This window comes from Anastrepha obliqua, chromosome 4 (genome assembly GCF_027943255.1).
Source record: "Anastrepha obliqua isolate idAnaObli1 chromosome 4, idAnaObli1_1.0, whole genome shotgun sequence".
NCBI classification, from domain to species: Eukaryota; Metazoa; Arthropoda; class Insecta; order Diptera; family Tephritidae; genus Anastrepha; species Anastrepha obliqua.
In genome coordinates this window covers 24,563,062-24,575,795 of record NC_072895.1, presented here as the reverse complement: position 1 = coordinate 24,575,795, position 12,734 = coordinate 24,563,062, and the positions used below count along the sequence as shown (strand labels likewise).

General features: G+C 39.5%; 1 protein-coding gene across 9 annotated transcripts in view; it reads left to right on the top strand.

Annotated features, from left to right (window-relative positions):
- The window catches only part of LOC129246023 (uncharacterized), a 122,885-nt gene that overhangs the window by 54,117 nt on the left and 56,034 nt on the right, over positions 1-12,734 (top strand). For 5 of the 9 annotated variants that reach the window (XM_054884520.1, XM_054884521.1, XM_054884519.1 and 2 more), the window contains 8 exons: positions 960-1,093; positions 1,166-1,346; positions 1,425-1,739; positions 5,857-6,171; positions 9,597-10,241; positions 10,311-10,493; positions 10,566-10,703; positions 10,774-10,956. In XM_054884520.1, coding sequence (XP_054740495.1) covers positions 960-1,093; positions 1,166-1,346; positions 1,425-1,739; positions 5,857-6,171; positions 9,597-10,241; positions 10,311-10,493; positions 10,566-10,703; positions 10,774-10,956 — 2,094 coding nt within the window. Of the gene's footprint in view, positions 1-959; positions 1,094-1,165; positions 1,347-1,424; positions 1,740-5,856; positions 6,172-9,596; positions 10,242-10,310; positions 10,494-10,565; positions 10,704-10,773; positions 10,957-11,042; positions 11,094-12,734 lie in introns of all 9 variants that reach the window. The other 4 variants (XM_054884525.1, XM_054884524.1, XM_054884523.1 and 1 more) reach the window with 2 other exon arrangements.

Below are 12,734 nucleotides of genomic sequence, written 5' to 3'. Positions count from 1 at the left end.
ATGGTTGGGGAAACGACAAGAGTCCGTAGATCAAATCTCGATCATGTGCAGATGACTATGCAGTCCACAGTGGCCTGCGAGTAGGCCTTAATGACTCTTAAAAAGATCGAAGTGGTTTAAGCAACTCAGTTAGACTATGGAAATCAAATGCAGGTATTAAATTAGGCCTTGGGGCCACCGATTGTCTTGTATTAAACAAGCAACTTGGCTAATCTAACCGAAGCTGACTCAGCAATTGACAACAAATACCTATCCGCCTTTCAGTTTAAGGCTTTAGCCAAATCATAACTTCTAACGGTCCATATTTTCATACGGCGGTTCTTTTAAGCAACAAAATTAGCATTTTCGAGGGCACGGAAAGCTCACACGTGATTTCCGAGAAGTCAATGTATCCACAGAGAGTTGAAGTTTGGAGTTAATTGTGAAGTGTTGGTATAATTTTTGTTAGAAATCTTTGGACTCCCTTCAGTTGCAGCAAAAACCAACTCAACAAATATTCGAGCTTTGGTGCACCAGGTTTAGCCATATAGTTAAGAGTCGTCTTAACGTTGCCAAGTGTCTGACTTCGGTTTTTTTTTTCCTCCTTGTTCACTCCTCTCGGGAGCATAGAGCCTCGACAAGACTCTTTCATCGTACACGGTTCTGTGCTGTTGTTTTTGCACCGTCCCATGAGATTTCGGCATCTGCTAGTACGCGCAACATCGACCTTCTCCAAGTGTTTTTTGGTCGATATTCCATTCCAATTGGCTCCGTTTGACTTCTCTTTTGGAGCTTTGAAAGGTTGATACTAAGGCGACAATGGGTTTTTGTATCCAGACCCGTCCGCGTCTCAGAACAGAGAAGTTTGAATACAGAAATGCTGTAACTCTTAGAGTTCTAAAGTGAAACTTGTATTTGGGCCACCCTTTAGTTACTAAGCAAATGACTTTTGAATGAATTTTCATGCCTTTCACAACTAGATGATCATGGCAATGATGATTCAATGACCGTATTGGAAGAGCTAGAACAAATTGACGACGACTGCGATAAACATGGCATTCAATTCGTAAAGATTGATGATCCCAAGTCCGCAGCGGAATATGGAATCGATACGGTAATGTGCCATTACAAACTGAAGCGCGTTCCAAATTAATTGTTAAACACACACACCCATACACACATACAGATTCCGGCAATAGTATATTTCGAAAAACAAATTCCAAATATTTATGATGGCGATCTTATGGCGGAGGAGCAGATACTGCACTGGCTGGTAGGTCAACTGGAGCACGACGAAATCGAAGATGTTACCGATGAGATGCTCGACAAAATGGTGAAGGAAGGCCGCGTTATGGCGGTGCTATTCTGTAACTATACCTTATCCCCCAACCAACCATCCACACGGACATAGGTGTATTGTTGTAATTGAAATTTTCATATTTTAGATGATAACAATGACAAAAAATCACAGAAAGTTCTCGAAGAATTGGAGAATATCGACGATGAGTGCGATGCGTTGGGCATCACTTTTGTGAAAATCGACAATCCTGAAGAGGCCATCGAATACGGCATAAACAAAGTTCCTAAATTAATTTACTTTGAAAAAGGCATTCCAACCATTTACGAAGGCAATCTTGAGGATGAGGAAAAATTGCTAAAATGGCTCGAAGAGCAAACAACTTCCGATCAAATTGAGGACATCACCGATGAGATGATGGATTTGATAATTGAAAAAATGCCTTATGTCGCTGTACTCTACTGTAAGTTAACGGCACAATTTAAACGGCAAATCGGCTACAGCTATGCCAAATTATAGAGTGCATAGTAGTGGCCGCATTTGCAATAGATTTGTTTTAAGAGAGAAAAAAACAACAAGAACAATTTGTACTTAATGTAAAGTAGCTTATGAATCTATGTACATATGTATATATGTGTAGGTACGTAATTGATGTGTGTGCGTGTAGTGTGTAAAAGTTGTTGTAAAATCACTGAAAATATTGGAAATTTATTTCGATGGGTTGTTGTTGTAAAAGTGTGTATTTAGGTGTTACGCGCTCAGCCTCAAAGTATGCTTTCTATGCTTGCAAATACAATGCAAATTATAAAAAGAAATCGTTTAACAAACTAGTAAAGACCTAAATGAACGACTCAGATGTTTGCACTTTTTCCATATATTTTTAAGTAAGTTACAGTGTGTAGATTCGAATCTTCGTGCATGAAACGACAAAGTGAAGAGAAAAGTTGTTTCTAATAGACAATTTTTCTAGCAGACAATGGCAGGCCTGCGCGTGTATTTCTGCCCTGAAAAAGCTTCTCATAAAAAATCATTTAAAAACTTATCAGAGTCGGCTTGAAACTGTAGGTCCCTCCATTTGTGGAAAAACATCAAGAGGCAAGCCACAAATAGGACGAAGAACTCAGCCAAATAACTAACAGAAGTCTATGCGCCAACTATTTTTTATTTTTTATTTATTTATTTATTTTTTTTAAGTAAGTTACAGCACAACTTTTGCTTATTGATATAGGTATTTCTGGCGTTTAAGTTGAATCTTTGTCTAGGAAAACACTTTTTCAATTCTCTGGCAGTACTATCTGGCGCGGCGATTAGACCAATCCTTCGCTTCATAAGAGCCTCAAAATGGTTTCATGAGAATAAATAAACAAGGTTCCCGTGTCGAACAGCGGTATCACAACGGACCTGTACGGTCTAAGTGAGTTGATCATACGGACCGACTACCACCATAACCTAACCTAACCTAAGTTGAATATTGCGACCTGGGTTATGGCAAATATTTTTGTGGTACATTTTAACCCGTTATAGCCCTCTTTTATGGGTATTTTTTGCACTTTCTCACAAAAGTGACTAAAAAGAGCCATTTATTGAGGAGTTAGCGCGTTAAAATGCCTCCACAAAAATGTTTCTCGTTGCTTTTTTCACTGAATTGTTGCACAAAATTAGCTAATTATATTAAAATTAGATAAAATATAAGACTTAGTTCACTAAGTCAATTTGTCCCATGAATGTTCAAGAAGCGGTACTTTGACCTCCCTAAAAAAATTCAGATGGAACCTTTCAAATTGTCGATACACGTATATTTTTTATCCCCTCTATGAGAGGCCATTGCCGACGCCCTTTTATTTTGGAAAAAGTTAGATTTTTTCGTACAGTATAATTTGCGCTGTGGCACTTAAGTTGAGGCAAAAAGTAGAGTGACCTACAGTCTACCTATGAATTAATAGAACAAAATATCGGGTGTTTTTTTAGTTGCATGAGAACTATTCAATAACGATGATTATGGTTTGACGGCTAAGAATGGCAAAATTTCTTGAAATTTCTGTTCAGTAAGGTTTGACAAGTCATCATGAATCATTTGACGACAGAAAAACGCTTCCAAATTGTGGATACTTACTGCGAAAAAAAAAAATTGTTCGCGAAGTTCATAAAGCACAGGCGGCATTATCGGTGCTTGTTTTTCTCGCAATGAGGAATAAAGGAGCTGCCGTTACGATGAAAGCCGTGCACTATCCAGCCATACCGACTAAATTTTTGTTTACAAAAATCAATCGAATCGACGACATTTGGTTTCAATAAGACGGCGCAACTTGCCAAACTGTGCGCTTCGCAATCGCTTTATGGCAATAATCAAGCCACCATTGACGCCATGTGGCCAGATTTTTTGGAAAAGCATGGTGCTCATACGATGAAACCAATGAGAGCCCCATGTAAACGAATTCTCACCACCGTTCCGTCCCGCAGTATCGTAGATCGTTGTTTCATCATATTAGCTGATACGTACGTTTATGTTGCTGAGTGTGAGCACTAGCAGTCAAAAATTGCACTGATCGAATGGACCATTTAACTCGTAGTCACGACGGACATATGCCGAATGTTATATTCCAAAAATAAATGCCATGAAATTATCTACCAGATTACAAAAAACAAAGTCATTTCAACAATACTTCTGTTCTGTATTATCATTTTAAGTTCTCAAGCTCTTAAAAAACACCCGATATAAAATAACCATTCTTGTGAACACAAAAGAAAAGTTTTAGTTAGGTTAATCCATATAAAGGGACCGAATAGAAAGAAAATCATGGTGAAAAAATTTTTAGAAGTGTACTACCTAGCAGACCGTTATTCGGCTCTGAGGGAATTTGACAGATATGCCGACGTCATTCGTTTTGTGTTTCACAAAATTTAGCTTTAGCTTTGAGGGGAACTTTGGATTCTACGTTCCCCTCAAAAAAAATTTTTTTTTTCACCATACCTAACGAGCAAACGTGGTATCTATTACCCTTGAAATAAAATAGTTGTTTGTGAACAAAAATTTAAATAAACCTCCCAAATGATGCCATACGAACTATTGATCTTAAATCAAATTCGCTGTGCAGCGGTAATGCGACATGCATTGCCAACTATCTGTATTCTCTCAACTATCTCTTTGCTCTCCAAATAGCAAATTGTTTCTGCGAAGCCGTTTCATGAGAGTAATGCTTTGAGTTTGGAACTTTTAAGTTAATGGAGCTACTTTCAAGCCACCAGAAAAGCAAAAAAAAAAAACAAAAGAACAAACAAATACAGAGTTTTTTAAATATCTCCAGTGGCTTAGTTAACTAACAGCCTAACCTAACTCAACCTAAACCAAGCCATATGGACATTTTTTTCTAAAGCGAAGCAAATGTCAAGAGTCCATTTGTAGTTAGTTTGAATTATTACAATTATTATTACTTTATCGAAAGCCAGTTACATGTTTGCACAGTTTTTATAAAATTTCAAAATATAAATAGATCAACGGAATTGACGCGAAAAAACGCAATGTCGGTATCATCACCCCCCCCAGCTGTTTTTTGAGAAGCCTTTTCAAGGCGGTAATGCACCTTAGAATTTATTGCCTGCATTTGGGTGATCGCTAAAACATAATTATTATTTTTCTAGCATTTGAGTTGCATTAGTGGACAAGAATCCCATGGCCAACCGGAGGGTTGAAAAGAGAGCCTTAGATTTAAAAGCTTAATAGTTTGTGGGTATTTTAGCGTACATTTTTTCTCCAATATAGGAGGAAGGTATTACAGGTACCTAATATAAAATAAATACACTTCAAATTAAAGCCCAGAAAAAGTAATATTTTTTGACTAAACAAATTTAGTAATATTTGTTAAGAATAATCAAGGAAAAGGTGGCCGCGTAGACGAATGGGTTGATGCGTGATTAACTTTCGGTGGCGCTCAGGTTCGAAACGTCGGACATGAAACGCCATTGATAGGAAGTAGATTGAAAAAGTTTTTTCTACTAGCGCTCGCCCCTCAACAGGCCATGGCAAACCTCGAAGTCTATTTCTGCTATGAAAAAGCTCCTCATAGAAAATATCTGCCGTTCGGAGTCGGCTTAAAACTGTAGGTCACACTCTCCTTCTAACTGAGGTTGATAAAAAAAGCGAACTGATTCCCATTGAGACGTGAATAAAATAAAATAAATAAAAAATTTAATAAATAGTTCACGCGTTAACGAAAAGTATAAGTTGCCTTTAATGCATTTGGCAACGGTCCAAAAATTAAAGAATGAGTGTGCAAGCATCTGTGTCGTCTGTTTGGCCTTAAATCTTGGCCTTTGCGCGGTGTAAATCGTTATTTAGCATCTAACCACTAATTCGTTCTTCGCCAACAGCAGCTGAAAGATGGTATGAAAACTGAATTCCACAAGTAGTGATAGGCATTCGAGTTTCTTAGTAGGCAATTAGCGAAATGAAATTTTTAATAGTTCAACTAAAATGTAAAGTCTCTTCGGGACAGGAATAGTAATGTGCACTTTAACAAAGCTCTTTCCATATTTATTTATAAAAATATTTTAACTCTTATATTCTCCAAATTCCACTTCAGACGACAAAGATCAGAAGAAATCGCAAAAGGTGCTCGCCGAACTGGAGAATATCGACGATGAATGCGATCAAAACGACATTGCTTTCGTGAAGATCGATGACGATAGTGAGGCCAAGGAATGGGGTATCGATGAGATACCATCGATTGTCTTCTTCGAGCGTGGCATACCGCACATTTACGAAGGCGACTTGATGAAGGAGGACGAACTCTTGGGTTGGTTGGTACATCAGAAGCGGCACTCGGAGATTCCGGAAGTTACCGATGAGATGAAGGACAAATTGGTTGAAAATACTGAACATTTGGCTGTTATTTTTTGTAAGTTTAGAACAATTTTTGCCTTTTATGAACATCTTTTTTCACTTTTTCACAATTTTCGATATAACTGCCATAAAATATTTGATTGGAACTGGGATTTGAACTTGGTATCTCCAGCGATTAAAATAAGACGTAAAATAAAGTGATTCATTTTAAGAGTTGCAGTGTAAAATTTTAGTTAAAGAATTGTTTGGGGAAAAAGAAAACCATTACTTTACCAAAAAATTCAAAAGTTTATTTAAGATAATTTTCCGATTATCCGATTGGGGTAAAATATGCACCGTTTTGTAGTCAAATTTGTTGCCATTTTAAAGGTAGCTTCATAATGCCTCTCTCATAGAAGTCTTGGCTCTTATAGGCAATATACTGATTTCTCATCACTCAGGAAGTTTTTCAATGAAAGGAAAAGGTGGTAATCGCTTGGTGCTGGGTCCAGACTATATGGTGGATGCATTAAAACTTCCCAACCACGCTCCTTTCAAGTCCCACCAAATACACCGTAGCACTTTTCTGACTGTTGTTGTTGTTGTTGTATAGTCATAAACATTCGCCGTACATATATGGGGAATGCTGCTGGAGTGACAGTTCTTGGCCGGATATAAGTCAGGGTCGTTCCGGTAACGTAAAGCCGACTGTCGTGGGAACGAACTTTTCTGGCCGTTAACCCTGGTTTGACCACCGTTTGAGCTGCTTCATCACGATTTGACCACGATCGTTTTCGCATAGTATTATCGTATGTAACCCATTTTTCATGCCCAGTCACCATCCGTTTAAGAAGTGCGTCGATTTCATTCCCTTTGGCCAAAGCTTCGCAGATATAAATTCGATAAGTAATGTTTTTTGGTGTTCATTGGTGTGGCACCCAAACATCGAGCATCTTTTTGAATTCGGCTTGGCGCAAATGATTTAAAACTGTTTTATAGTCAATCTTTAGCTTCTGGGTGATGCTAGCCTAGCGGTGCAGATTCAAATAACAAATTTCCTAGGATTTCCTCAGTAATATTTTACCCGGAACCGCGTTTAAGTTTTATCGAGCTTAGACACGTTCACTTCATTTTGATCTCAGGCCTTTTCTTGTTGTTGTTGTTGTAGCAGCAATACTAAGCCCTGTCAGCGCAATGTAAATCACCGGTCGTCTTCATCTAGCTCAGCTAACGGTAATCACAGGAAACTTGCTGTTTCGACAGGTTGGGTCCAGAGGGAGAGGGGTGTTAGATGAAAAGGGCATTTGAAAAGGTGGTTAGTGTCGTGCGGGGTGCCTTCACATGCCGGACATAAGTTAGGAATGTCGGGGACGATTCTGGATATGTAGGAGTTTAACCTGCTACAGTCTCCAGAACGTAGTTGTGCCAAGGTTACGCGGATCTCTCAGGGTAGCTGGAGCTCTTCATCTGCTGTGGGTAGTGGTTGGACTTCGATTACGGCATTTGAAGGTCGGGAGCTTAAGAAGTGGGTAAGGGTCTCGTCGTTTATTGTCTGTCTAAACACTGTCCAGTCCAGTCCGGTCGTTCTGTCCTGGATTACGTCCGCGTAATTGACATGCCTGTGACGCGGATCTGGCTCAAGCAGATGCCTATAGTAAAGCCTATGGTAAAACCTGCGGTAGCCCCCTAGTAGAAATTGTTTTCTGAGCAGTTTGTTCTGCTCCTTTACAGGTAGCATCTGTGCCTTGTCACGTATGTGTTGTAAAGGGGACATCATTGGCTTTAGTTTTGGGACAATATCCCCATCTTAATATCTGTCGCGATACAAACCTCTGCCACTAAAGCGCTGTTCGGGCCACTAAGTCTACTACCGACGGGCCTTAAGAACCAAAATATCAGGCAATATAAATATGGACGCAGCCATAAGTGAGCTCTTTAATCTATGAGTGGTTTCCCATCGTAGCATGGTTCCGTGAGGAACCCACTTGCAAAGTGGCTCTGCAACTTCGACCCACAATAAGTGATCACCTCAAGACATTCGTCTAAAAACCGCGGCCAGTAGTGGAAGTAGTTTGATTGGCTTACCCGTAGTCAGGCAGGACATGCCCTTTAAAGAACCCCCGTACATGTGATGTGGAGGAGTGAAGAAGGAGGAAACGGTACAACGTTTTCTCTATCACTGTCTGACACCAAGAATATCACGTATCTTATTGCTGTGATGGTGATGATATGTGTCACAGCGCTCGGATTCCTGAACATAGAGAACGATTAATTCGTTTTAGAGTACTTTTTGGCTAAATAACCATGGAGGTATACAGAAACTATCATATGTAAGAGGTGTTGTCAACCACTTGTGTCCTGAAGACACGTAAAATGCGACTAGTGCTAGTTGGTATCTGGAGGGAAACTTCAGATCCTCTCATGGCTTCGGTATTATGCTAAACGTTTGTCTCAATCGCTGGTTTTTACAATTTCAAAGAATGGATAGTTCAGAAGAGATGGCGCTGTTACTAGGTTACAAACTGGGAAATTCATATGCAGGCTGCTTCAAGGATTCTGGAGCTTGCTGCTTCTCAAAATGTTCCGGTAGTGGAAGTACAGGCTGTATTCTATTAGGAGTTCGCAAATCTCCAGGCGCTCTAAACTGGAATATTGAGCTCATTTGTGAAGTCAGTATTGTTGTACGGAAGTGAAACAAGGCTGGTCTCTAACGAAATCACACAGAGGCGACAATGTTTTGTGAACAAAAGCCTACGCATCATCTGTATAATATTCTGGCCCAAGACCATCAGCAACGACGCGCTGTGGAGATCAGCGAATGAAGAACCCATCCTTAGGCAAATCAAACGCAGAAAGTGGCGATGGATAGATCACACATTGAGAAAACCACCAGATAGCATCACAAGAATGGCTCTGGACTGGAACCCGCAAGGGAGCAGAGGTCGCAGTCAGCCAAAGAATAGTTGGAGAAGGTCGAGGTCGATGTTTCGCGAGCTAACAGATGCCAACATCACATGGGATGGCACAAAAGAAATAACCCAGAACAGAGTACGATGGAAGAGCCTTGTCGCGGCGCTATGCTCCCGACCAAAGTAATCAAGGAAAAACAATTCCTTTAAGCATTAAGAAAGAGTAGAATACAAGCATGGTTAAGAGTTGATGGATGACTTCTACGTTACTTCTTAGCAACAGTAATGCGCAATTTTATATGTCGGATACCTAATGAATGAGAAAATCAGTCTTTGAAAAGCACTCCTAGCTCAAACACCCGGTAGCAAATGTGCTTCTGTAATGCAGCTGGGTCTTAGCATTGTCTTCTATCCCTTGTATTATTTTATGGAGTAGAGAAATGTGTGTTCAAGAATTGACTTTTTTTAATCATAAGAACTCTAATTTTTCATTAGGACATTCTGAATTTCATAAAAGGTACCCAGGTACCCAGAAATGTACCTCAAGCAATTAAGTCCAGCCAAATAATAACATATTTTAATTTCTTACTAGACGACAAGGACGATAAACAAGACATTCGCGTACTCAACGAACTGGAGAACATCGATGATGAACTTGAAAAGGAGGGCATCGTAATCGTGCGTATTGATAACGCGGCCGAAGCTAAAGAATACGGCTTGGATCACTTGCCCGCACTCATTTACTTCGAGAACAAAATACCAGCTCTGTACGAGGGTGACTTGATGAATGAAGATGAAGTATTGGAATGGTTGATTTTACAAAAACGTACCGCTACCATTGAAGAAGTTACCGATGAGATCCTCGTCGGTCTGATCAACGATCACGAATATGTAGTGGTCTTCTTCACTGGCCCATGTGAGCCTGGCGAAAAATGCGACAAAACTTTGGGCGCATTGGAGAGTATTGACGACGAACTGGATGAGGCGGGCATCATTTTTGTCACCACTGAGGACACAAACATCGCTAAGAAGCATAACATCAAAAACTATCCACAATTGGTATTCTTTAGAAATCGTGATCCCTTAGTATTTACTGGTGATTTGGATGATGAGGACGAGGTGTTGGCATGGATCACCGACGAAGATACGCTAGAGATTCCTGGTAAAATTGAAGAAGTAAACACCAAAATGTTGGATAAGATTCTATCGGAAAACGATCATGTCGTAGTGTTCTTCTGTAAGTAACAGCCGAATTGGTCGGTATTTGAATAGCTAGAAACTCACAACGCTTTCTTATCGCTTGCAGATCGTGAAGGTGATAAGCGCGCACAAAAAATCCTGAACGAATTGGAAAATATTGATGATGAATGCGAAGAGAAAGACATTGATTTCGTGAAGACTTCCGATCCTGATGTTGACAAGGAATACGATTTGGCTAATTTGCCAGCGTTGGCATTCTACAGACACAAATTCCGCACAATCTACGATGGTAAGCACTCAGTAGCTCTACATAAACAAAAATTTGTGTAATCTTCAATTCTTGCACTTTCACTCCTTGCAGGCGATCTCATGAAGGAGGAGGAAATTCTGGATTGGGTAATTGATCTGCATGAATCGACGGCTGATGTTATCGAATCTGTGGATCGTAAAACTTTACAAGTTTTAATCAATGACGTCGAGCACTTGGCTGTATTTTTCTGTAATATAAATTTTGCAAATTCGCAATTTCGCTTTTTCGTTTTTACTAAAATTTTACTACATTTTTGCAGATGATGACAAATGTGAATCGTGCCCGCAAATCTTGGAGGAATTAGAGACCATTGACGATGATACGGACAAACAGGGCATACAATTTGTCAAATCGAATGATGTGAAGTTGGCGCATGAAATCGGAATTTTCGCATTCCCCGCCTTGGTCTACTACGAGACAGGCGTGCCAATCATGTATGATGGTGAGTGGGCCAACTATGATTGCGGCAAGCTCAACTAAGAGTCCTACTAACAACTGATGTGTTTTTGTTTTCTCTCTCTCTAACAGGTAATCTCAAAAATGAAAATCGTGTGTTGCAGTGGTTGATCAATCAAAAGAGTGAGTGTTCTTTGTTCGATATTAGTTTTTGTTTTACTTTGAGAACATACATACAATTCTGTTCCCACTCCTCTCACACTCTACACTCAAACATACAAGCTACAAGGCATTTTTACCACTCAGTACATTTAGCAGGAAATTCCATGAGAACCTCCATTCATTTAACTGATTTATTACCAATTACACAAAACTCAGTCTATCTACCATAGTGAATACACCTATTGAACATTGATAAAACATAACTTTGTTGACTTTGTTAGCGCCATACATTGAACGTATGGCTAAGAGAATTATCAAAGCAATTCTGCCAGTCTAGGCCATGGGCAAGAGGTGCGTATAGTTGAATACCCAAAATGAAATTTAAATTTGAAGTTTACTCACACACCCTTCTATTCATGTGCATTTTACTCTAAACTCTAAACCAACTCTACTTACTTTTGAATAAAATCCCGCACAGTGTTTTAAACCCTAATTGCATACAAAAAAAAACTTTGAAATTGAACGACTTTTTCAATGGTTTTACGAAAATGTTGATCAAACCAACTGTTGTTGATACAGGCGAGGATGATGATGAGGATGATGAGGATGAGGATGAGGACGATGATGATGATGACAATGACGAAGATGAAGACGATGATGAAGATAATGATGATGATGACGAAAACGACATAAAAATAAAACGAAGAGCCAAAAAGGCACAACGAAAAAGATACAACGAAAACGACGACGAAGACGACGACGAGGACGAGGACGACGACGAGGAGGACGACGAAGATGAGGATGAGGACGAAGATGAGAACGATGACGAAGACGATGACGACGACGACGACGACGACGAGGATAAAGATGAAGATGATGAAATTAGAAAATTAACTTATCCAAAAACCGATAAAAGTAAAGAGGAAAGACTTAAACGTTTAAAGAAAAGCATAAGGAAACACAAATCTGACGATGATGACGATGATGCAGACGAAGACGATGACGATGACAAGATCAATAAAAAATATAAATTGATCAGGCGTAGAGTTTCACACGATGATAACGGGGACGATGAAGAGGATGATGATGGTGATGATGATGATGATAAAGATGATGATGATGATGGGGAGCCTAACATGCGTGTGCGATATCGTAAGCCGGGGTCGAGAAGGTTGAGATTTAGGAAAATTGTATTTAAAAGTCGACTTATTGAGAAAGAGGATGATGATGACGATGATGATGCTAATGGAAATGATGAGGATGACGATGATGAAGATGAAGATGATCATCCAAAATACAAGAGAAAACATAAAACGCAGAAAACAAGAAGCAAGAAGAGAAAATTGGATAGAGATAACGATGAGGATGACGACGATGAGGATGATGACGATGAGGATGAGGATGATGATGATGATGATGATGAGGATGATGATGATGAGGATAATGATGACGACGATGACGACGATGATGATGATGAAGACGATAAAGAGAAGGATATTAAACAAGCACACAAATCAAGAAGCAAACGCAAGCTGCACAGAAAGAAAATCAATAACGAGGATGACGAAGATGACGAAGACGAGGATGAAGATGAAGACGAGGATGAAGATGAAGACGAGGATGAAGATGAAGACGAGGATGATGATGAAGATGACGATAATG